Consider the following 27,574-nt stretch of genomic DNA (forward strand, 5'->3'; position numbering starts at 1 on the left):
CAATAAAAGAATATGTAAAATTTAGTGGGAAACTATAAACGGGATCGGATGAAAAAAGGTAACTTAAAGTAATATGAATAACAAGTCAAAAAAAATCTGTTCAGGCGGGTCGAATTTTTTATACCCTACACCATGGTAATGTTTGACTTATAGCAAAATCGACTTTACGCGTAGTGCCAACACTTATGTTGAATGCTTTTGAGAACCCAAAATATCAAATCACACCTTCGTAGTTTGGAATAGAGGACAAAAAAATTTAAAATACAGATAATCAGAAAGTATTTTTGTAAATAAATGGACCGATACATCCACATTCCAAGCTTTCTAGGAATAGAAGAGACAGGTGATCAGACGGACGTAGCTAAATCGACATAAATACGTTATGGTCAAAAAAAAAAGTTGGATATTATCTCACTGTAGCGCTCACCATTCACAGATACGTTGCGATTCGCAGCTTCTTTACGATACCGTGATATCAATAGCGCATAAACCGCGCCTAACTATGACTCTGGATACATTGGTAGCATTTGCAATGCTTGTGGCTGATCTTCACTCCAAAATCGACTATTCAGCTTATTTATGTACTCTTTGAATCAAAATTTATACCCTGCATCATATGGCTACAGAGGGTATATATCATTTGATACGGCCAAAACGTGTCTCATCGAAATAACGATTTTAGACCCTAGGTCTATTTGGAGCAAATCCGTTTCAGGACATTTGGGGTCGATCTAGCGATGTCTGTCCGTCCGTCTGTCTGGCTAGAGCGCACGATAACTCTTAAAGGGAGTTTCCGATTTGGTTCAAACTTGGTACATCGTAATATTATTATCAAACTTATGGGCAATATCAGTCCACTACTTCTGGTACCTCCCAACAAACAACATTTTCCAAAAAGAGAAGTGATAATGCAATTTTGCACCAACTTTGCAAATCCTTGTATTTGCATCAGTGCTAGGACAATTGCGAAAATGGACAATATCGTTCCACTACCACACACCGATTCCATTTATACTTGGTAAATCTCAATATTTCTATAAACACAAGATCTGATGTGAAAATGGCGAAATCCTTCTGGTACTACCCCTACAAAGGGTTCAAAATAAGCCTAAGCTTTTTTAAACAGGTACCCGATAACATTGTGCAACAAAATTCAATTTCTTTAATTACTACAGGAAATACCCAGTAGATTCAGAAAGTAGTGCTAAAAATAAATGACAATCCGGTATTGGCGTTTTGAACCTTCATCAGTACATCACAAAGTAACCTAAGTAGAGGGGGCAATTCCCCCCTCTCCAACATTTTTGATATTTACGAATTAAGATTCCTTAGAAACCGGGCCTTTTATGCCTACAGGGGGAGATGAAAAAACTGCAACCAACTTCAGACTGCTGTCATTTCTAAGCCACTCGTCCGACAGCTGTTAACATTATTCCAGTGACAGCTCATTATATTGTTTACAAGCGTACAATAGCATTTTGGTTAGAATTTCCCAGAAAAAAAGTTATTCGTGATGGGATTCTAGCGGGATAATGTGATTTCTTTATATTTGGCTGGAAAACCACAAGTGGCTATCGCTAGAGCACTCCAGCATTTAAATGTGAAAATGAATCTTTTGTATTTCGTACCATCGCTCGTTACCGTGATACCGGTAGCGTAGCCCGACGTCAGGGAAATGGACGGAAGAAAACAGCAACATCAGCAGAAATGGTACGAAAAGTAAAGAAGCGACTTGGTCCAAACCCGCGTCTCAGTGGCCGAAAAATGGTTCTTGAGCTGAGCATATCGCAATATTTCATTCGGCAAATGTTGGAAAATGAACTCGGGGTAAAGCCGGGGTAAAGTGCAAGAACTTACACCGCAACATAAAAAATATAGACTCAAAAGAGCTAAAGAGTTGCTTCGCTTGGCCGAAAGTGGTGAACTGCCGAATTTGGTTTTCTCCGATGAGAAAACAGTCGTTGTCCAGCAGTTTGATCGTGTTTACTTGCCAAAGAGGTCAGCTTAAAATGTGCACCTTCGGTTGGCCACCAGAACACAAGCGCCGGTCATGGTTATGGTGTGGGCTGCCATAACAGCCGATGGTCGCTCTCCGCTCATAATCGACCGTGGTATCAGAATAAAAGCCGAATATTATCGCGAAAATATTCTGGTGCGTGTATTAAAGCCTTGGGCACGCAAACATTTTGGCCGCAGACCTTGGACATTCCAACAGGACTCAGCACCAACGCACTCTGCACGCGTCACCCAAAAATGGCTACAAGATGAGGTTCCTCGCTTCATTTCCAGCGCACAATGGGCACCAAAATCTCCGGATACCAATCTGTTGGACTATTGTGTCTGGAGTATTTTGGAAAGCAAGCACTTTGCCGGGAATGGCCAAAATACTGCAGAGCAACATTCGGGCAGCGTGTGACGGTTTTAATGGCCGTTTGAAGGCCATAATTCGTGCCAAAGGTGACCAATTCAAACAAATCCAAACATATTCTTAAATTCAATGCTTTTTCCGACATTTTTTGCTTCCATTCAATAAAATTAAAAAAATGTAAAAATTATGGCGTTTGACTTTCTTGCGGTTTTTTTTTTATCACTCCCTGTATATGCTTAAAATGCTATCTTTCAAGGAATCTTAATCTAAAAATTTCAAAAAATGTCAAAGGGTAAAGACTTTCCCCCTTTACTTAGGTTACTTTCGATGTAATCTTTCAAAACGTCGATACAAGTGTAGTATATTTTGACTTCTACTTCTATAAACTTCTTGATTTTTCTTGTAATTATTTTTGGTGTTGCACTGTGCATTTCATTCTCGGTAAAAGGAGGATATTCAATACCGTTTGACCACCGACTACACTTTCCAAAGTTTCGAAATTAGTTCAAATAAACTGATTAAATTTCAAAGGAAATCATTTATTACAAATATTTTATTAAAATATCAAGAAAAATGAATTTTCTTACCAATAAAATAAATACAATCATACCTGGAAAAAAATAAAGAAAATACATATTAATTTCGATTTTTCAAATTTGATTCTTAGAAATATTTAACAGATAAATATATAAATTGCCATTCCTACCTCCAAACAAATGCTCTCCAGTCTAACATGCCTTTTCGTATTACTAATCATACTCACCGACAATTTTCAATTGCAGAATTGTTAGATTGTGTGTGTTGGGGGTGGGTGAAAATTTTATAAATATTTTACTCGTCTACGCATCGTTGCTAAAAATAACCAACAACAAAACCAGACCAATAATAGCTGTGATGGTGATGATGATGCTGCCGCTGCTAGTGATGATGATCATTATCATTAAAGGCTATTAAATATAAAATCAGCCACAAACATTTACGCAAAAATTGACCACAAACGGAAACAAGCAGCAATGAGCAACGTGTGGTCTACCGCAGACCATAATGTGAAAATAAATAGCATTTAATTCTTTCGTTTGAATTGGTGTAAATTTTGAGTGCTCTATTTTAAACGCTTGGAAGATATCTAAGTGCGGGGTGGCGGGGAAGTCTGGAACGTCTTTCATTTGAAAAAAAACACGCAGGACAACGTGCAGCAACAAGAAATAGAAATCATTTAGAACTCTATGAAACGAATTCGAAACAATTAAAAACTGAGGCTTAAATCGTCAAAATACAGAATTTTAGGAGGTAAAATTATTCGGGGGCTATAAAAAACGTGGACCTATACAATGTTCTGCTACCCGTTACAAATATCAGGCTAAATGGTACTTGATTCGGTGTTGGGTGTAAAGATTGGGCTTTAATCCTCAAATTTAATATCGAGGTCTCTATTGGTATCTGGAATTAAGATATAGAGGTGGTTTTTGTCTATGTATTCGCTCTGAACCAAATTAATTAATTTGGAACAGTTTCGTTAAGGGTGGAGGGATGAACCTGGAATCTTTCAATATTGTATTGGGTTCCCAGTGGTGGTTTTGGAAATGTGTTCTACAAGTCTACGAGTGGTACTAAATCCTACTATATTTTGTTATTGGGTGAATAAAAATGGTTTGAAATCTAAAATTTGAAATCAGGGTCGCTGTTCACGTGAAGGCAGTTTCGAAAACGTGAAAATGTGGAGGTAGTTTTGAAAATATGTAATATAATTGAACGAAATGTACAAAATAGTAGTAAATTTGGTATTGGGTGAATGTATGGGGCTGAAATCCTGAAATTTGATATAGGTGACACTGTTGGTGTCTTTGGTTAAGATGTGGAACTGGATTTTTGAAATGCGTCCTATCTATGTACGAAAAGTACTTAATGATACTTAAATTGGTATTGGGTGAAGGAATCGGGCTAGAATCCTCAAATTTGATATTGAGAACTTTGTTGATATCTGAGGTTGAGATATGGAGGTGATTTTGGAAATATGTACTATAATTGTACGAAAAGTACTAAATTTGGTATTGGCGAATGAATAGAACTGAAATGGTGTTGGTATCTGTGGTTAAGATATGAAGGTGGTTTTGGTAATGTGTACTATATTTGTACGAATAGTACAAAATTAGATATTAAGTGAAAGGGTTGGCCTGGAATCCACAAATTGTATGTTGAGGTCCCTGTTGGTATCTGAAATTGAGAAATGGAGGCGGTTTGAAAATGCCTCCTATATTTGTACGAAAAGTGCTAAATGGCACTAAATTTGGTATTGGGTTGATGGATAGAGAATGACATCCTGAAATTCGATAAGGATTTCACTGTTGGTATCTGTGGTTGAGAGAAGGAGGTGGTTTTTGAAAATGTGTACTATATTTGTACAAAAGAAATGAATGGTACTAAATTAGATATTGGGTGAAAACATTGGCCTGGAATCCTCAATTTTTATATTGAGTTTTTTTTTTGATATCTAGAATTGAGATATGGAGGTGGAAATGAAATTCAATGCGGATATCACAGTTGGTGTCTGTGGTTGGAAAGAATAGGTGGTTTTGGATATGAGTACTAAAGTTTGTATTTAATTTGACAATGGAGGAAATTAGAGAGCTGCAATTCCGAAATTTTATATTGAAGTTGAGATATGGAGATTGTTATGAAAATGCCCACCAGTAAAAAAACTGCAAGTTCGGCGGTGCCAAACTTTGAATAACCTCCTCCATTTTAAACGAATTTGCCAATTCTCAAAACAATAAAGTCCGTTAAAAATTCTGTTAAAAGCTTAAAAATACGGAATGCAACTGTTATATTAGGGTCTTTACGACGACGTGGACCTGCATAGGTAACTTTTGTCATAAGCCATTACAATGTTCAAAGGTGAAACTTAAAAAAATAGGTCAATAATGTAGTTAAGATCATCAAAATACCGTTATATGGGAGCTATACGAAGACGTGGACCTGCACAGACAATTTTCTGTCTTAGGCCGTAGTATTTATTACGAACTTCAAACACCAAATTTGAAACAATTCCGATGAATAATGTAGCTACAATCATTAAAATACCGAGAGTATGGGAGCTAAACGAAGACGTCGACCTGCACAGACAATTTTCTGTCATAGACTGTAGCATTCATTACGAACTTCAAACACCAAATTTGAAACAATTCCGGTGAATAACGTCGCTAAAATAATTAAAATACCGAATATCGGGATGTACCGTTATATGAGGGCTATACGAAGACGTCGACCTGCACAGACAATTTTCTGTCATAGGCTGTAGTACCCATTACGAATTTCAAATATAAAATATGAAACAATTCAGGTGAATTATGTCGCTAAAATCATAAAAAAAACTGAATATCGGGGTACAGTTATATGGGGGTATACGAATACGTGGACCTGCACAGACAATTTTTTGTCTTAAGCTGTAGTATTCATTACGAACTTCAAACACCAAATTTGAAATAATTCCGGTGAATAATGTCTTTAAAATCATTAAAATACCGAATATAGGGAGGTACCGGGGGCTATACGAAGACGTAGACCTGCACAGTCAGTTTTCTGTGATAGGCAGTAGTATCTATTTGGAACTTCAAATACCAAATTTGAAACAATTCCGATGAATATTGTCGTTAAATAAATAATAATCAAAATACCGAATATCGGGAGGTACCGTTATATGGGGGCTGTACCAAAACGTGGACCTACATGGTCCGTTGCAATACCATTAGTCCTGCAGACATAATATACATTTGAGTAAATTTTTGAGTAATTTTATCAACCTACTTCATTTCGTTCGGAAGCTGGAGTGATTTCCACAGGCGGATAAAGTTACAGACGGACGGACATCGCTAAATCGACATAAAATTTTATGCTTATCAAGACTTTGTGGGGTCTAAAATGTATATTTCGACGTGTTACAAATGGAATGACAAACTTAATATATCCTCCATACTATGGTGGAGGGTAAAAAAACGCCGAATTTTTTGAGTTATGCTACTCTTTAATACATACATTTCAAGAATTTACAAATTTCCCACTTATCGACCTAACAATTAATCTTTCATCCCATTGTCCTTGACAAGAATTTTAAATGTTGTGTTTAGGGTTTTTATTACACCTACCACCCGTGGTTTTATTGGTTGTGCCCCTTTTAATAAATTTGTTTCAATGCTTGAGTGCAATTCGTTGTATCGAACAGCGTATTTCACCGGAAAGTACCTAACTCTTTCATGCTATTTTATTACCTCCCACTGTATTGTTTGTTTTTTCAATGGAATTAGAACACCGACCAGCGCCAACACAGCCTACATTGAACAAATTTCTCGCATGCTATAAAATTTAGCTAATGCTATGTGGTCTTGAACAGAAACAGATAAACAATTAACTTGGCAGGCGAGCGAGTCGGCTGGCAGATGTTTTCCATAAGTGGGAAAGTCGACGAACACACACAAACAAGGTCACCACACAGAGAGTCATATACCGACCGAAAGTGAAAGAGCAGGGAAAAGTAGAGGGGTGGGGGTGGATGGGCGAGAGAGAGTACAAGTGTTCTCGTTAATTGAGGAAAAAAGTCAGGCAACGTCAAACAATCGTCATCAATAAATAAAGCGCAAATGAAAAGAAGCAGCATGAAAAGAAATTATGAGTCATGTAGTTAAAAAACTAATACTGCCAGGCGACCATGGCGATTAATTGCAAAGAGAGTGAGAGAGAGAGAGACTAGTTAAAGAGCATAAAACGAGAGTTGAGAAAGAAAACAATTTTATGCCACGAAAAGATCACTGTGTGAAAGAGAGGGATATACTGCGTAAAATGTAAACAATGCATATCATTGTTGTGGGAGTGAAAGAGTAAGAACGTGATGATGTTTAAATTGAGTAACAAGATCTACTAGTGTGTGGTAGGCGAAAGTATCTATGAGATACATTCTGTGGTGTGGGCATTTATCCATGAGTTTGCGGTGCTGTGGCTGGCGCCGATGACTGTGTGGGGGCCTTAGTTGATGCAGTGATTTCAAATTGATTGGGTGTGTTGGATAGCTGCAGAGTTTTGCGGCATTGTTTTTTCTCGGATTTTTTTTTGCCTTCGTTTAAGTATCTGACGGATATAACGCCAAGTGAATAATGCAACAGTAACTGATAAACACAAAAAAAGAGACGCATAAAAAAAGAAAACAAAGAAAGAAACAAAATAGCAAAACTATAAAAAAACACAAAATTAAATTTGCATTAATTAAACTGGAATACAAAAAAAGAATTGCAAAAACAAGAAAAATAATAAAAACAAAAAACTGGAAGCAATAATATTTATTAAACAATTTTGTGATATCTACAACAAAAACAACAAAGGCGATTGTGTAATCAAAAATATTTTTAATCCAAAAAACCAAAACAAGCCGTTCCACAACTTGTTTTTGCCTATCACCAAACTGGATAATTGGCAAGAACTGAAATAGAAACGACTGGATTGAAAGCAAAAAAACTACCAAGAACAACAACAACATGCAGGCAATCAAGTGTGTCGTAGTTGGCGATGGTGCTGTGGGTAAAACTTGCCTCTTGATCAGCTACACTACCAATGCCTTCCCCGGCGAATACATACCCACCGTGTTCGACAACTACTCGGCCAATGTGATGGTCGATGCCAAGCCCATTAATTTGGGTCTCTGGGATACAGCTGGCCAGGAAGATTATGATCGTCTGCGTCCCCTCTCCTATCCCCAGACAGATGTGTTCCTCATTTGTTTCTCCCTAGTAAACCCGGCCTCATTTGAAAATGTACGTGCCAAGTGGTATCCTGAGGTGCGTCACCACTGCCCCAATGTACCCATAATTTTGGTGGGCACCAAGCTCGATTTGCGTGACGATAAGGCCACCATTGAAAAGTTGAAGGATAAAAAACTAACACCCATCACCTATCCTCAAGGTTTGGCCATGGCCAAAGAAATTGGTGCTGTCAAATATTTGGAATGTTCAGCCCTGACCCAAAAGGGTCTCAAAACAGTATTCGATGAAGCCATACGTTCGGTACTGTGTCCAGTGATGAGGGCCCCCAAAAAGCGCAGATGTGCAATTCTTTAAAACTAATGCCGGAGGAGACAGAGAAGGGCAAGGGGACGCCAAAAAACGAGAAGAATTTCTAAATTAATTTATTAACCTAACGAACGAAGAGCAGAAGGAAGAAAATGAAGAAATTGTATTCTAGAACGATATGACGAAGTGCAAACGACAATAATCAACAACAACAACAACACTATGGAATCAAGTTCATAAAATGAATGGAAATGAAAACAAGAAAATCTCTTCCAAAACTATCTGTAGTCAAGAACAAAGGAAGTTCAGAACTTCCTCTGGATAGAATAACAAAGCAAAACCAGCGGGAAAATCTCTCACCCCCAAAATGGGTTGGGGGAGGCCTCAACACAAGAAGAAAGAAAATGCAATTATTATTTTTTTCTAATTTATAAGTTTTAAACAAATACCTATTATTGTATAATGTAATAAAAAAACATTGCCGACAATAACAATTAAATGTGACAAAAACAAAACAAACAAATACTGCTGTTATTATTAATTAATAATTTTTTTTATATTAAAATAATACTATCTAAAAAAACCAAGTAATTTAACTTAATATATATTTTTTCTATTTAAAACTAAAAAACAAAAAACGAAACCGAGCTAAACTCATCTGCAGAAATGAGCAATTGTTTTGTTGATGTATTTTTTTTTTTATTTTTATAATTTTTGTTTTTATTTTGAAGTGTATTTTGGATCATATGAAGGTCTATCTGAAATTATGTATTTATGTATGTAATAAATTTAAGTGTATAATATATATACCTATTTCTATAAATTGTATATACAAGTTGTGTGTTCTTTTTTTTTTCTTTTTTTCTTTATTTCAATTTATTTATCATAATGTGGGGGTAAATTCACATACATACGAGACCACATACAAAGCAAGTGTCAGACAGACAAACTCTCCATTCTATAGCTGAGACACAGCACAAACACTCACACAGAGCAGCTATGACATAAACAATTTTTGAAAAAAAAAAAAAAAAAACAACAATGAGATAATAAGGGGATTCACTTCAAGTAATAAATAAATAAAAGTAATAAATAAATAATAAATTAATTTATAACAAAAAAAATGAAAAGTAGAATAATAGATTACCATTTCGCACATTTACTAAAAGAGTGACATCTAAAGAAACAGTTACAAAAAAAATTAATTTATCATTTCAAATTTGAATTCCCGAATTAAATAGTGTATTACAAAAAAAGTAAAACTCATGCACTGCGTTTCTGTGCAAAATCAAACAAAGATTGAAATAGTTGAGTGTTTCATAAATTTAATTTACTGTTCTGTTGATTTATGTAAGCAGCTAATATCGGGGGACCCGAACTTTTAATACTCTCCACCATGTGGGAGAAACTTCAAAAATTAAAAAAAAGAAAAAAAAAACAAAAATTACCACTTAATTGAAATCCGTTATATGGGGACTATACCAACACGTGACCTACTGCATACAAAAAATTTTGTCATAGGCTGTAGTACCCATTAAAATCTTCCAATACGAAATTTATTACAACTCAGGTGAATAATGTCGCTGAAATCTTGAAAATACAGAGTATCGGGAGGTACCGTCATATGGGGGATATACGAAGACGTGGACTTGCATACGACATTTTTTGCCATTTCGATTTTCCAATACGAAATTTGTTACAATTCCGGTGAATAATGTTGCTGAAATCATCAAAATACCGCCTATCGGGAGGTACCGTTATATGAAGGTTATACGAAGACGTACCTATATACGAAATTGTTTGCCATAGGGTGTAGTACTCATTCAGATCTTCCAATATGAAATTGGTTACAATTCCTGTTATAAATATCGCAAAAATCAAGAAAATACCGAGTATCGGGAGGTACCGTTATATGGTGGCCCTGCTTGCGAAATTTTTTGCCGTGGGCTGTAGTACCTATTATGAACTTCAAATATCCAATTTGAAACAATTCCGGTGAATAATGTCGCTAAAATCATGAAAATACCGAATATCGGGAGGTACCGTAATATGAGGGCTATACGAAGACGTGGATCTGCATACGAAATTTTTTGCCATAGGTTTTAGAACCCATTACGAACTTCAAATACGAAATTTGAAATAATTCTCCTAAATATTGTCGCTAAAATCATCAAAATACCGACTATCTAGAGGTACCGTCATATGGGGGCTAGACGAAAATGTGGACCTGCATACGAAATTTTTTGGTATAGGTTCTAGTAGCCATTCAGATCTTCCAATAAGAAATTTGTTACAATTCGGGTGAATAATGTCCCTTAAACATTAAAATACCGAGTATCGGGAGGTACTGTTATATGGGGGCTAGAAATTGGATAGAAAGATGAAATAAGAAATTGCCACCCTTTCAGCAAATAAGCAATATGATTTTGTTGAATTTGTTAATAAATAAATGTTAAAATATCAATTTACAGTATAATCGGTAGAAAATGGATTGAGAATTCGAAATTAAAAACAAGTATGCAAAGACAGCACCGCCTGTTATACCCTAAAAGACATCTGTCACTTTGGTCAAGAATAAAAGAAACCTTCAAGATATAGATCGTCCTATAACTGCTACTTAAAACCAGTAAGGAAAAGTCAAAAGTCGGGCGGGGCTGACTATATAACACCACTATGCATATTTAGTAGAGCTCCCGTAACAAAATAATTTAATTCAAGTAGACCGTTGTTGATAGGTGGTATCAACATTTGGCTTTAGAACAATTACAGTTTGAGAAGAAGAAGAAGAGAAGGATAATATATATAAGATATCTGGAACCAAAAATCTTTGTTGTCGAATCGATATTACGAATGTGAGGGACTTAAACTTTAATGTACTTGCTTCTAGTCTGAAATCGATGGGATGTACCAAAATACAGGCCATTTGGACTTATATTAGCCATTTGGTGCACAATTAACCCGAAATCGGTTGGAGATATATGGGAGCTATATCTAAATCTGATCCGATTATCACAAATTTCAATAGGGTTCGTACTTGGGCCAAACAAATATTGTTTGCAAAATTTCACCTAAATTGGATAATAAATGCGATCTGCATTTATGTTCACAAGAATACATGGACGGACGAACGGACTGACTATGCATGTAAGCCCGTCCGTCGACTCAGAAAGTGTTTCTAAGAAGATCGTCAAAAGTAACTATGGGTTTATTTAGCTCCTTCTCCATATTACAAACAAATGTACAAAGGCATAAAAACATAAAAACATGTGAAAACGCATGCAGATATACAACATTTTTTTGTGATCACAATGAGAATAATAATTTTCACAACAAATTTCGATACCCTGAGTTTTAAATTCATTCGTTTTACATTTCTACTCTACTTGAATACCCCTAATGCTGGCCATTAACAATAATTATTTTGATATGTTCTCATCCCAAAGTGTAGAGTTCAATTGAATTATTTGACATTCGAATACAAAGATGGGAAATGTTGTATCTCAACAGAGAATACATGCACACGTAATTTAACCACACATCATCGACTCAGCTACATACACATATCTATCTACGTATGTATGTATGCACTGCTCTGAATGACTATAGTGATTAATTGGAACACAATGTAAAGAAATATAGAGAACAGAATTTATAACAAATTTAACATAAATCACTCAAACGCACATAAAAAAAGCTAGACCAGCAGACACATACACACACTCACAAATGCCTCAATGAAATCATTACAAATTTTGACGTCATTAGTTTATTTTTTGTTTGTTGTTTCCATTGTTCAAAGCGGTTGGCAAGTTTTATCACTCTATAAGCGGCTCATCTCTCTTTTGTTCTGAAGTGACCTAAAAAAGACATACTCAGTTTTTATTGGATTTTGTTTTTTTTTGTTTCTGCTTCTAATCTGCTCAACAAGTCATACCAAGTAAGGCAAAATCAATGTTTCTTTTTTGTTGAGGAGACATTTTGATAACTACGTGGTTCGTTAACCCCGCCACCAACTACCTATGACAACTTATGGGTTGTACTCATTCAATCTTAGCTTTTGAACTTAGTTGTGGCGGTGGTTTGTTGTTTTTGGAAAAACAATTGATGTGACCTGTGCGTGAATTGAATATTAGTTGGGAAATTTTGAAAACAAAACGAATTTCTTTAAGAATTTTTAACAATGTCAAATATTTAATTAGACTCTATTTTGTCTATAGAAATTTAAAATCTAGAAATAGACTTGAAACTGCTTTGGCGATATGCTATAAGCAAGAGACGAAACTTTGATCCTATTCCTATTAATTTTCTCATAGACATTTTTTAAAGAAAAATTTCAAGAGCCTCAAGGTAATAGCCGTAAGTTTTTAAGAACTTTTATATCTTATACATACATACATGCCATATTCGCGGATTTCAGTAAACAATTTTTTGAGCTCCTTTGAAGCCTTAATCGAGGTCAAAGGTCACCAAGACCATATGTATTAATGGCGATCAGGCCATAACCGTGACTTCAAAAATTTAAAGTGCATTAATACCATAATCATGCATTTTTACAGAATTAATTAGATCACCAAGGCATTAAGGGATATTCAGGCTGTAATTTAAGATTTTTAAGAATTTTTTAAGGGTCATCAAGGCATTAAATGTCAAATTAAATTTAGGTTAAATTAAATTATTTTTTTCATGAGCCATCAGGTCAAAGTAGCGTTGTATTTTATTAAGGTCAAAATCATGGCCAATATCGTCGAGAATTGTGTAAGGGTAATGTTTTTTTCGATTTTTAATTATTTTTTTATTTTTTATTTATTTATTTATTTATTATTATTATTATTATTATTTATTTATTTTTTTTTTTTTTTTGAAGGGCACTGTTCGTCTTTTTCTTAATTAATTTTTTCAAGGGTCATCAGCTTATAATAATCGATTTTTGAAATGTCATGATCCTGGATTTTTAAAATATATTTTTTGAAGATTTATCAAGTCTAAAATTGCGCCTTTTTAATTTACTCAGGAACCATTAATGACACATACAGTTATTTTAGTTAGTTAGTTTTTTAATGGCCCTTGGAGACTTAATAGTGGATTTTTTAAAGATTTCAAAGATGGTTAAAAATTATGATTGACTTATTTACGATTTTTTTTCGCAAATCTATTAGAGCCATTTTCGTTTTTTAATATTTCTTGATATTTTATTGAAATATCCAGGCCACACTCGTGAATTTTTGAAAGAAAATTTCAAGGGTCATTGAAGCCATAATAGTGGATTTTATAAAGAGTTTTTAAGGAAATAATCATACATTTTTGAAAAACATTTTCCAAGGTTGTAATCTTGGATTTTAGGGAAATTTTTATGCCCTCCGCCATTACATGAAGGGTATACTTACTTTGTCATAACGTTAGTAACTCATCGAAATATTCATTATAGACCCTACACTATTTCTAAGACAATCTAGAAGTCCACGTCTTCGTATAGGCCCCATATAACGGTATCTCCCAGAATCGTTTCAAATTTCGTATTTGAAGTTCCTAATGAGTACTACAGCCTATGACAAAAATTGTTGTATGCAGGTCCATGTCTTCGTATAGCCCCCAATATTATTTTGACGTTTTCAGCAACATTAATCACCGGAATAGTTTCAAATTTCGTATTAGAAGATCTTAATGGGTACTACAACCTAGGCAAAAAATGTAAAGCCATAATCGTGAATTTGGAAAAAAATTAAGAACATAAACTTGAAAGACATGGATCCGTATTTGTTGGAGACTTCTTCAAGGTCATAATTAATAATTTTAATTGTTTTTAAATTACCTTGGATTTTTTTAAAGAATTTATACCAAGGATAAATGGTCCATTCATTTAAAAAAATGTCAAGGGCCATCAAGGGTACAACCTAGAATGCTATAAAGAATTGTTTTCAAAGACAATCACGACCATGATCATGCTTTTTTTAAAATAATTTGCTTCAAAGAATCGAAAAGATCATAATCTTTAGTTTTTAAAGTACCCTATCATCATATGCTTCATATGTTTAATACAACCCCAAATCGACGCATTCGAAAAAATTCAGCCTACAAACATGTACTTCAAATTTGGTGATAATCGTTTGAGATATGGATATAGCTCGCAAATATATGTTTTATCCAATTTTATGTTTACTTCACTTTCCAACACAATCGTATTTGGTAGCAGATTTAACAATATCATATCAAATACCGAATTTGTTAACTTTATCTCTATTCCTTCAGATAAGACCACTGTGCACTGCACGTGCACTGTTAGTACATATTTCCAAAAACTCTTCTGTATCACAAACCTAACACCAACAGGGACTCCAATACAAAATTTCAACATTCCAGCTTCATTCGTTTAACCTTGACTAAATTGTTCCAAATTTAGTACCATTTAGTACAGTCCGTACACTTACTATAGATTTCAAAAACCACCTCCACCTTATTTCAAATTTCAAGTTTTTAGCTCTATCCGTTCGCATAATACCAAATTGTATAATTTTAGATGATTACCCTTTGCTACATCTATCCTGCACTCCGTCAGTAACTCTCGTTCCAAATTCGAGAGCTCTACTTCATTCCGTTTGTCCAATACAATGTTTTTTTAGTACTCTTCACACGCCTACGCGTGCAAGGTTTCAAGATTTTAGCTTCAGCCGTTTTGTCTGGGCGTTGATTCTCTGTCAGTCAGTCCGTCAGTTACTTCATTATTCTATTATGTATGTATATATAGAAGATAGTCGAGGCTATGTTCCAAAATAATGACTTTGTTGGTCTTAACTAGACCGGATGACTATAATGAATGTAATATTGGGGGTTAACTTCTCCAATTGTAATTCTAGTTTACTAAACATTCTTCAAAAAATTTAAACCACCATTAGTCACAATCGCCAAAAAAAATTCTCTGAGTAAAAACACACCAAAAAAATAAATAAATTTAATACCGCCATAGTAAGCGCACATTTAATGCAACGCACAAATAAAAGGCAAACAATCTTATCTGAATTCAATTAAAACGATAAGGAATTATTTGAAAAAAAAAGAGTTTTTCCCCTGGCGTTATTTTTATACAAAATCTAAATAACAACAACAAAAACAACAACGTCAACAACAATAACAACGGAAAAAAGCAATAATCATCAATGAATTGTATTATCGGATGGGAAGTGATTAGAAGCGTTTTGTGAATTTTGAATTTAAACCGAGGGTAGAGTAGGCACCTGCAATGGAAATGTAAAATTCGTTATAGCAGAACTGCATTTTTCATTTCTTCCATAATTTGAGATAGATAGAAGTCTATTGTTGTCTATAATTAATTTTGAGAGAGGTATTCTTTTCCTCTGAAAATATACCGGGTGAGATAAAAAACTGTAACAAAGTCAAACGCCATAATTTTTACATTTTTTTAATTTTATTGAAAGAAAGCAAACAATGTCGGAAATAGCATCAAATTTTAGGATAAGTTTAGATTTGTTCGAATTGGTCACCTTTGGCATGAATTATGGCCTTCAAACGGCCAATGAAACCGTCACACGCTGCCCGAATGTTGCTCTGCGGTATTTTGCCCCATTCATGGCGAAGCGCTTGCTTGAGGTGATCGACACTTTGGTATTTGTTAGTGCAAACTTTGCTTTCCAAAATACTCCAAACACAATAGTCCAACGTATTGGTATCCGGAGATTTTGGTGGCCATTGTGTGCTGAAAATGAAGCGAGGAACCCCATTTTGTAACTATTCTTGGGTGGCGCGTGCTGAGTGCGATGGTGCTGAGTCCTGTTGGAATATTCAAGGTCTGATGCCAAAATGTTTGCGGGCTCAAGGCTTTAATACACGCTAAAGAATATTTTCGCCATAATATTCGGCATATACTCTGATGCCACGGTCGATAAATACGAGCGAAGAGCGACCATCGGCTGTTATGGCGGCCCACACCATCACCATGGCCGGCACTTGAGTTCTGGTGGACAACCGAAGGTGTTAATTTTCAGCTGACCTCTTTGGCAAGTAAACACGATCATTTGGTTTGTTTACAAACTGCTGGACAACGAATGTGTTCTCATCGTAGAAACCCAGATTCGGCAGTTCACCACTTTCGGCCAAGCAAAGCAACTCTTCAGCTCTTTTGTGTCTATTTTCTTTCTGTTGCGGTGTGAGTTCTTGCACTTTTTGGAATTTTAATGGCTTTACCCCGACCTCATTTTTTAATATTTGCCGAATGCAATATTGCGATATGTTCAGCCCAAGAGCCATTTTTATACCCTCCACCATACTATGGAGGGTATATTAACTTTGTCATACCGTTTGTAACTCCTCGAAATACTCATATCAGACCCAATAAAGTATGTATATTCTTGATCAGCGTAAAATTCTAAGTCGATTTAGCCATGTCCGTCTGTCTGTTGTAATCACGCTATCTTTCGTAATGGGCCATGTAGGTCCACGTTTTCATATAGCCCCCATATAACGGTACCTCCCGATGTTCGGTATTTTGATAATTTTAGTGGCATTATTTACCGAAATAGTTTAAACTTTGGTATTTAAAATTCGAAATAGATACTACAGCCTATGACACAAAATTATCTGTGTAGGTCCACGTCTTCGTATAGCCCCCATATAACGGTACCTCCCGATATTCGGTACTTTGATGATTTTAGCGACATTATTAACCGGAATTGTTTAAAATTTGGTGCTTGAAGTTCGTAATGGATACTACAGAAAATTGTCGGTGCGTCTTCGTATAGCCCCCATATAACGGTACCTCCCAATATTCGGTATTTTAATGATTTTAGCGACGTTATCCGCCGGAATTGTTTCAAACTACGTATTTAGAGTTCGTAATGGGAACTACAGTCCGTGACAGAAAATTGTGTTTTCAGGTCCAGGTCTTCGTATAGGCCCCATATATCTGTACCTCCCTATGTTCGGCATTTTGACGAGTTTAGGTACAATACCCACCGAAATTTTTTGAGATGTCGTATTTGACGTTCGTAATGGATGCTATAGAAAATTGTATATGCTGGTCCAGGTCTTCGCACAGCTTCGATATAACGGTACCTCCCTATATACGATATTTTGATGATTCTCCGTTTATTTTAAATTTCGAATTTGAATATGATAATGTCTTATAACAAACATTGCCTATGTAGGTTCACGTCGTTTAGACCCCAATATAACGGCTATGTTCGGTATTTTTAAAATGTTAACAGATTTTTTTCAGGATTTTATTTTTTGAAAATTTCAAAAATCGTTCCAAATGGTGGAGGGTATTCAAAGTTCGGCCCGGCCGAAATTACTGCTTTTTAACTTGTTTTCCATTGCTTATCTTCAACACGCCATTTAGGCATGTAAAATTTAGTTCAAACAAATGCATTACTTCCCCAAATATTCGTGTCTGCAACATTTCCCCATACTAATCATTTCCACTTCATTGTAACATATATTTGATTATTTTAGCAAATACTACTGCAACTACACATAAGCTATTTCTAAGCAAATAATTTTAGTATATCCGCTTACTGCACCAACAAAAAAAATCGTTGAATAGCAAATTATTGCCATAATCAAATATCTCTCCCATGCTATCTAATCATTTCAATTCGCTTTGCTAACCATTGCCATATAATTGAGTTATAATATCATCATCGTCATCGCCGACATCATCATCATCGCCATCACCAACGTCATCATCATCGAATATAATATTTAACTTATGTGTTGATTTTCGACATTCAGAAATTATTAAAACTCAATTTGTAACATTTGTAACAGAACACGACAAAACACAAGTCATATCCTCTAACTAAAACACCCATGTACATATGTACGTTCGTATGTGCACACATAGGTGTATGCGTTTATCGGACTTTTGACAATTCACATAAATTATTAACACTGAATTTAGTTATAGCCAACTGCATATCTGAATTGTATGATCTGTGGAATGTTAAACACACGGGCGGAGAAATGCATAGCACAATATGTATGTATGTATATGAAGCTATTTATTAATACTAATTACTGATAACATTAGGGTGGGTCGTCTTATATACAATATACTAATTTTGTATAGGTATATAGTGAAATATATGTAGCGAAATAACTGACTTACTGAGAAGCAGCACTCAGACAAAATGACTGATGCTACAATCTTGAAATTTTTCCACGAGGGTCATTTTTGATTTGATTTTGATGTTAGATAAAGCTGGGTTTAGAACGGTACAAAAAGTACTAAATATGGTACCCTTTTCATTTGACGAACTATTACAGCTGACACCCTTACATTTTGAAAAAAGGTCACTGATGGAGTGCATGATGGATGTAGCAAAGAATTTTTTGAAATTAGCACTATAAGTGTACGAAAAGTACTAAAATCTACTACATTTGGTACCATTTCGTATCATGTTAACGGTTGAAACTAAACACTTGAAATTTGGAATGGAATTCAAGGTTGAGGAGTAGAGTCGATGTAAAGTGGTAGTTTTGGAAGTTTGTACTCATGTATACGAAAAGTACTAAACGGTACTAAATTTAGTAAAATTTGAATTTGGAGGAACGGAAGGAGTTGGAGTCGAGAAATGTGATATTACATTATTGGCGTAGTGTGGGATTGGGATATGGAAGTAGGTGTTTAAAATTTGTACTTATGCGCACGAATAGCACTAAATTTGGTACAATTTCAATTTGGGTGAACCAATAGTCCTGGAATGCTGAAATTCGGATATAAGATTATCATTGCATTATAGAACTGAGGTTGGTAGGTAGTTTTGGAAATTCGTACTTAAAGTACCAGTTGTACTAAATTTTATAAAATTTACGTTTTGAGAAAACAAATAGAGTTGAAATCATAGTATTTGGAAATAAACTTAAGGTACTAATAGTACTAAATTTGGTACAAATTTAATTTTGGGAGGAGCGGCAGAGTTGATATCCTGAAATTTTGGAAATACAATTTTTATTGGATTTTATGATGTAGGCAGGTGTGGAAATTTGTGCTTATGTGGACTAAAGGGTACTTAATTTGGTACAATTTGGATTTGAGTGTTACAATAGAGTTGGTAACCTGAAATAATATTACTTTGAAATGTAGAATTAGAATATGGAGGTAGTTTTGGAAATTCGTAATCAATGTACCAATGGTACTAAATTTGGTACAATTTACATTTTGGACGAACCAGTAAACTAAGTATCCTGCAATTTGGAAATAAGATTTCTATTGGATAGTATGATGTACGTAGTTATAAAAATGTATACTTATGTGTATTAAAGGGTACTTAATTTGGTACAATTTATATTTGAAAATAAGATTACTGTGAGAGGATTACTAAGGAAAACTTGAAATAGCCACAAGTGGGTATCGTTAGAGCGCTCCAGCATTTCAATGTGAATAAATATTTTGTGTCTCGTCTCGCTCGTTACCGTGATACTGGTAACCTAGCCCGACGTCAAGGAAGTGGATGGATGATAACGGTAACATCAGCAGAAATGATTGGAAAAGCAAATGGTTCGAAGAAGGCTTGATTAAAACCCGCGTTGCAGTGGCCGAAAAAAATGGCACGTGAGCTGAACAAATCGCAATATTCCAATCGGCAAATATTGAAAATGAGCTCGGGGTAAAGCCATCGAAATTCCAAAAATGCAAGAACTTACACAGCAACAGAAAGAAAATAGACTCAAAAGAGCTAAAGAGTTGTTTCACTTGGCCGAAAGTGATGAACTGCCGAATTTGGTTTTCTCCGACGAGAAAACATTCGTTGTCCAGCAGTTTGATTATGTTTATTTGCCAAAGAGGTCAGCTGAAAATGTGCACCTTCGGTTGGCCATCAGAACTCAAGTGCCGGTCATGGTGATGGTGTGGGCCGCTATAACAGCCGATGGTCGCTCTCCGCTTGTATTAATCGACTGTGGCATCAGAATAAATGCCAAATATTATCGCGAAAATATTCTGGAGGTGTAGTAAAGCCTTGGGCACGCAAACATTTTGGCCGTGGACCTTGGACATTCCAACAGGACTCAGCACCATCGCTTCATTTTCAGCAAACAATGGCCACCAAAATCTCCGGATACCAATCCGTTGGTCTATTGTGTCTGGAGTATTTTTTTAAAGCACGGTTGACACTAAAAAATATCAAAGTGTCGATCACCCCAAGCAAGCGCCTCGTCGGGAATGGCCCAAAGTACCGCAGAACAACATTTAGGCAGCGTAGGGCGAAGGCTATATTTCGTCCCAAAGGTGACCAATTCGAACAAAATTTAACCATATTCTAAAATTTCATGCCTTAAATTTAAAAAGTGTAAAAATGATGGCGTTTGACTTTGTGTTTACAGTTTTTTTATCTCGCCCTGTAGAGCTGGTTTTGAAAAGGTTTGCTATAGTTGTACGAAAAGAACTAAATAGTACTAAATTTTGTATTGGGTACACGTTTGGGGCTGTAATCCGGAAATTTGATATTGAAATCTCTCTTGGTATCTGGAATTGAGATATGAAGTTGGTTTCGGAAATGTGTTCTATAATTGTACGACAGGTACAAGATTGTATTGGATATGCGTACTAAATGTTATTAAATGTTATTAAATTGATGGCGCTGATATTATGAAATTTGATATTAAGATCGCTGTTGGTTTCTAAGATTGACATATGTCGACGTTGAAAATGTTTGACACAATATTTGGAATTTTTAAAACTTGTTGGTGTAGAAGGTAAGCATTGTACTATAATTAATTCCGAAAAAGATACCCCGCGAGTTCCGTAATTTAGGATTTGAATATCTAATTTGAGGAACTTATATCTAATAAAAAATCCACAGAATCCTTAAAAATTCTTCTCTACGATTTTCATAACACCACTTGGTCTTCTGAGGTATAAAACCATACTACACAAGTTCTAACAAATTTCATATAAATGAACAGTAAACAACAATAACAACAAATACCAATGCACTTTAAATAAATTTAATTACACAAAAAATGAAAAACTCTTATTAAACTCCCATAATGTGCATACGATATTACAAAACACAGAAAAATTATGACTTTTGTTGACCTCTTCGTGGCTCTAAGAAACAACAATACACTGTGGGAATTTGCCAAATATAAAAACAAGTTGCCATCTGTGGAAGTAACAAATAAAGAAAACGTGAAGCACTCTAATGTTGCCATATTGGAACAGACAAACACACCTATAAATGGAGTTGAATGCATACATCGGTACATACCTGAAGACTAATATGGACAATGACATTGTTTGGTATGCAGCAATTGTTGCATGTCTAAAATTTCAAAAGCAACAACAACGACAATACCCAATGGTGATGACAAATGCAAACATTATTTACACCTACATATATACATACGAACTCATCCACCAGACGAAATGCCACCTTAATCATAATACAAATGAATAAATGGTACATATAAATATATATTCGGTTAGTTAGGCATGCATGTAAGTATGTATGTATGTATATCATTTTGTAAAATGTGTTCATACACTGATATCCTATAAAATATGATTTATGTTTAATTGAGAAATTTATGCAAAATATGCATAAATTGCAACATGTGAATGCGGCAAATACACACACAAGCCACATACTTAAAACTTATTCTAACTCCTTCCTATTGACCGAGAGAGATAGAGAGAATCAAATAAATATATATTATAAATATTGTTTTGTGTCTACATTTTTTTGTGCATATAAATATGTATTTACATATCTGTCTGGTAGATTCTGCTGCAAATGAAATTTCGACAATGAAATTAATTTAGATTTTCCTAAATGAATTTGTTATTTTGTATTGTATATTATATGTTATGTCTGTATATATATGAAATGTCCAAACAATTCAGTTATAGATTTGTCTGAATGGCTTAATTATAATTTTAGGTAGATTTCATAATTAATATTTGTAAAGCATAACTTGAGGCGCTTGTGGAAAAATTGTAAATTCCAAGTGTTGGTGACACGCAAGTAATAATAGAAAATAGCCAAATTGAATTCATTGCCTAAAGCTGGTGTGTGTGTCTGTGCTTGACAAGGGAAATTTTGTAACACAATATTGTGGTAATGATTGTGGCCAAAAGTTATTGGTCAATTGAAATGAATATTGGATACAAATTGAAATTATCAATAATTATGAAGGGAATTAGGATTTGAAAGTAAATTGGGATTTTAATAATATATTTAAGGCTATCGGAGTCATAAGAGAGGATTTTTAAAAGAACATTTTTCCGAGGCTAATCTGAGGAACAATTGTAGATTTTTAAGGAATATTTTCCCGAGAAATTCAAAGCACCAATTGTTAATTTTTAAAGAGCATTGTTTATAGACTCTCATAACAATAATCGTATAGTTTTTGAATAATTTTTTATTTATTTATTAATTTTTTGAAGACTCCCCAATCAACAATCGTGAATTTATTGGGACATTTTTTTTAATTTTTAAACAATATTTTTAAAAATTGTAACTTCCGGTGCAGTAATTTTATGAAGAGCTGTCAGAGGAATATTTGCGTTTTCTAAAGAATATGATATTTTTTAAGATATTTTTTTCAAGGGCTGACATTTTTTGTGTTTTAAGGACTTACATGATAGAAACCTTGTTAAGGATTTTTACTCCAATGATTCTAAGGACTTATAGTCCTTATAATCGGAGATTTGTTAAGGAATATTTTTAAAAATTCTTATAGCCAAAATAAAATGTTTTTAAGGATACCTTTTCCAAGGATTTCTCTCAATGCAATATTATAAGGACTCTAAAAGCATCATCGTGGATTTTTCAGAAATATATTTCGAGCCCTCTCATAATTTTCTTCCTAAGAACCTCCACAGCAATAATATGTATGTCCATCTGTTCATGTTAATTTGTAATGTGTGTGTGTGTGATTCTCACGAAATTGAAAATGGAGGTACTCATGCAGGTATTTTGGCCCATTCCGGCGAAGCGCTTGCTTAAGGTGATCGACACTTTGGTGTTTTTTTAGTGCCAACCTTGCTTTCCAAAACACTCCAGACACAATAGTCCAACGGATTGGTATCCGAAGATTTTGGTGGCCATTGTACGCTGGAAATGAAGCGAGGAACCTCATTCTGTAACCATTCTTGGGTGGCGCGTGAGGAGTGCGATGGTGCTGAGTCCTGTTGGAATGTCTAAGGTCTGCAGCCAAAATCTTTGCGTGCTTTAATACACCCTTCAGAATATTTTCGCAATAATATTCGGCATTTATTCTGATGACACGGTCGATTAATACGAGCAGAGAGCAACCATCGGCTCTTATGGCGGCCCACACCATCACCATGGCCGGCTTTTGAGTTCTGGTGGCCAACAGAAGGTGTACATTTTCAGCTTACCTCATTGACAAGTAAACACGACCATTTTGTTTGTTTACAAATGCTGGACATCGAATGTTTTCTTATCAGAGAAAATCAAATTCGGCAAATTCATAAGCTATGAGTCTATTTCCTTTCTGTTGCGGTGTAAGTTCTTGCACTTTTTGGAATTTTAATGGCTTTAACCCGAGCTCATTTTTCAATATTTGCGGAATGGAATATTGCGATATGTTCATCAAACGAGCCATTTTTCGGCCACTGCGATGCGGGTTTCGATCAAGTCACTTCTTTACTTTTCGAACCATTTCTACCTATGTTGCTGTTTTCGTTACCAGTATCACGGTAACGAGTGATGGTACGGGAAACAAAAGATTTATTCACATTTAAATGCTGGAGTGCTCTAAAAATAGCCACTTGTGATTTTCCAGCCAAATATAAAGAAATCACACTATCACTCTTGAATTCCATCAGGAATAACTTTTTTTCTGGAAAATTCTAACCAAAATGATTTTTTACGCTTGTAAACAATATTATGAGGTGTCACTGGTATAATTTTAACAGCTGTCGGACGACTGGCTTTGAAATGACAGCAGTCTGAAGTTGGTTGCAGTTTTTTCATCTCACCCTGTATATATAATTTTAGAGGACTATCCGTGGATTACAAAAAAAAAATTTAAGCAATATCCGCAGATATTTGAAGTATATTTATCAGGGAAAATCTGTGGACTTTTGGCATATATTTTTCAAGGACTTTTTATGGATTTTGTAGAACATGTTTTTCATGGAATGTTTGAACCGTAAGGCACTAAGAACTATAAGCGCTATAATCGTAGATTTTTTGGACAACTTTTTATTTCTATAATATTTTTTAAAAATATTTGTACATAAAAACCATGAATTTTCTAGTAATATTCGTTCAGGTCTTTTTAGATCTACAATCGTGATATATATATTTTTTTTAAATAAATATCATAATTATCTAAACAATATTTCGTGACTTTCAGATATTAAAACTTGACAATTTGATGAATTGCAGAGAAATTGATAATAAGTTTCTTTAATTAGATGTGCTTTCACAATGATTAATATGTATAGATGAAAACATTATGTCGAACATGATATTCATGTTTTTGTGCACACTTATATTCAAAGTTTTAAACACTCAATTGTAATTCATAAAAATTGTGTCAATAAAATGCATAATTTATCTCAAAACTATCACTTTATCATTCTGTAAATTTAAGGTATTTTGGTATTGTAATTAATGTGTAATATTTTATTATAGAAAGATGATGTTGCAGATACATTTTTTTTGTTGCGATCTTTAAGTTGTTTCAAATATTTAGTAAATATTTTTAAGAGTCCTAAATTCAGAGTATGGGAGATTTTCACTCGATTTTCCTTTCGCTCCCTTTGTCCCAATTTCCCTTCATTTACAGAAAATTATGCTCAACTAAGTACTTCATAACCTAAACTGAATATTTTCAAAATGAAAAACTATTAAAAATCTAAAGAAAGTAATTAAGGCAATTAATAACAAGAATCAAGAGCGATCATTAATTACACGTTTATACATTTGCAGTGCACATTACATATAGCATCAACAGACGATGTCTGACACTGACCACAGCCGAGCATTCGAGCATCCGAGAGCGACAAGCAGTAGGATGAAAAGTTGCATCTACAAGCAAACACAGAGGCAAACACACGAGTACACTTTGCTTTGAGGGCTTACTTTGTTGGCATAATGTGGGCAATTGCATTAACCAAAGCGCCACAACAACAACACTCAAATCATCGCCATTAACCTCTCAAACAAGAAAAACAACCAAAACCCAGACTCATGGCAATTCTATGTTGCAACAGCAAATAACAGAACAACATTAGCACACCAACAACGACAATAAAAATGTGCAGAAACATTTACGACACTCAGCTATGCAAAGAATTCATCTCTGAGAAATTGCAATGTTCGCATTGTACGACTGCTTAATTGCTGAGTGGACGTCTTTCTTTTCGTAGCACAGACAAAGAATGGGATATAGAGAATAAGATATGAAAATGGATAACTTTTATTAGAGAATTCTTGAAGAAATGAAATACCAATAAATCCAAAAGACCTCAAGGTCTTATAATGTCTCTAGAAGACTTTGAGGTATCCTATTGCCTCTAACAGACTTCGAGGTCTCCTATTGTCTCTAAAATATCTTGTGGTTTTCTAATTTCTATAGAAGACTTTGAGGTCTTCTAATGTCTATAGAAAATCTTAAAGAAGCCCTTTAAAAGATCTTGAGGTCTTCTATTGTCCTTTGAGGAACTAGAGGTCTTCTTTTGTATCTAGAAAAGCTTAGGGTCTTCTTTTGTCTCCAGAAGATCTTGAGATCTTATAGTGCCTCCAGAAGACCTTGAGGCGTTCTATTGTCTCTAGAATACCTTAAGGCCTTCTATTGTCTCTGGAAGAGCTAGAGGCTTTCTATTGTCTCTAGAAGAGGTTGAGGCCTTCTATTGTCTCTAGAAGAGCTTGAGGTCTTCTATTGTCTCTAGAAGAGCTTGAGGTCTTCTATTGTCTCTAGAAGATCTTGAGGCCTTCTATTGTCTCTAGAAGAGCTTGAGATCTTGTATTATCTCTAGAAGACCTTGAGGTCTTCTATTGTCTCTAGAACACCTTGAGGTCTTCTATTGTCTCTAGAACACCTTGAGGTCTTCTATAGTCTCTAGAAGACCTTGAGGTCTTATATTGTCTCTAGAAGAACTTGAGGTCTTCTTTTGTTTCTAGAAGGCCTTGAGGTCTTCTATTGTCTCTAGAAGACCTTGAGGTCTTCTATTGTCTCTAGAAGACCTTGAGGTCTTCTATTGTCTCTAGAAGACCTTGAGGTCTTCTATTGTCACTAGAAGACCTTGAGGTCTTCTATTGTCTCTAGAAGACCTTGAGGTCTTCTATTGTCTCTAGAAGACCTTGAGATCTCCTATTGTCTCTAGAAGAGCTTGACGTCATCTATTGTCTCTAGAAGAGCTTGACGTCTTCTATTGTCTCTAGAAGAGCTTGAGATCTTGTATTGTCGCTAGAAGACCTTGAGGCCTTCTATTCTCATTAGAAGTCCCTGAGGCCTTTTATTGCCTTTAGAAGACTTTGAGGTCTTCCACGGTCTATAGAAGACCTTGAGGTCTTCTACGGTCTATAGAAGACCGTGAGGTCTTCTACGGTCTATAGAAGACCTTGAGGTCTTCTACGGTCTATAGAAGACCTTGAGGTCTTCTACGGTCTATAGAAGACCTTGAGGTCTTCTACGGTCTATAGAAGACCTTGAGGTCTTCTACGGTCTATAGAAGACCTTGAGGTCTTCTACGGTCTATAGAAGACCTTGAGGTCTTCTACGGTCTATAGAAGACCTTGAGGTCTTCTACGATCTATAGAAGACATTGAGGTCTTCTACGGTCTATAGAAGACATTGAGGACTTCTACGGTCTATAGAAGACCTTGAGGTCTTCTACGGTCTATAAAAGACCTTGAGGTCTTATGCGGTCTATAGAAGATCTTGAGGTCTTCTGCGGACTATAGAAGACCTTGCGGTCTATTGTCTATAGAAGACTTTGAGGTGTTATACGGTCTATAGAATACCTTGAGGTCTACTACGGTCTATAGAAGACCTTGAGCTCTTCTACGGTCTATAGAAGACCGGGAGGTCTTCTACTGTCTATAGAAGACCGGGAGGTCTTCTACGGTCTATAGAAGACCTGGAGGTCTTCTACGGTCTATAGAAGACCTGGAGGTCTTCTACGGTCTATAGAAGACCTGGAGGTCTTCTGCGGTCTGTAGAA

At 35.2% G+C, this 27,574-nt stretch overlaps 2 protein-coding genes across 2 annotated transcripts in view; one reads left to right on the top strand and one right to left on the bottom strand.

The window, feature by feature from the left end:
- The window catches only part of LOC101895073 (dual specificity protein kinase splA), a 152,647-nt gene that overhangs the window by 69,377 nt on the left and 55,696 nt on the right, over positions 1 to 27,574 (bottom strand). The gene's annotated exons all lie outside the window — the stretch shown is intronic.
- LOC101893580 (ras-related protein Rac2) lies at positions 7,376 to 9,256 on the top strand. The gene has a single exon (XM_005180556.4). The coding sequence runs from the start codon at positions 7,891 to 7,893 to the stop codon at positions 8,467 to 8,469; it is 579 nt and encodes a 192-aa protein (XP_005180613.1). The 5' UTR covers positions 7,376 to 7,890; the 3' UTR covers positions 8,470 to 9,256.

This window comes from Musca domestica, unplaced genomic scaffold (genome assembly GCF_030504385.1).
Source record: "Musca domestica strain aabys unplaced genomic scaffold, Musca_domestica.polishedcontigs.V.1.1 45, whole genome shotgun sequence".
Taxonomy (NCBI): Eukaryota; Metazoa; Arthropoda; class Insecta; order Diptera; family Muscidae; genus Musca; species Musca domestica.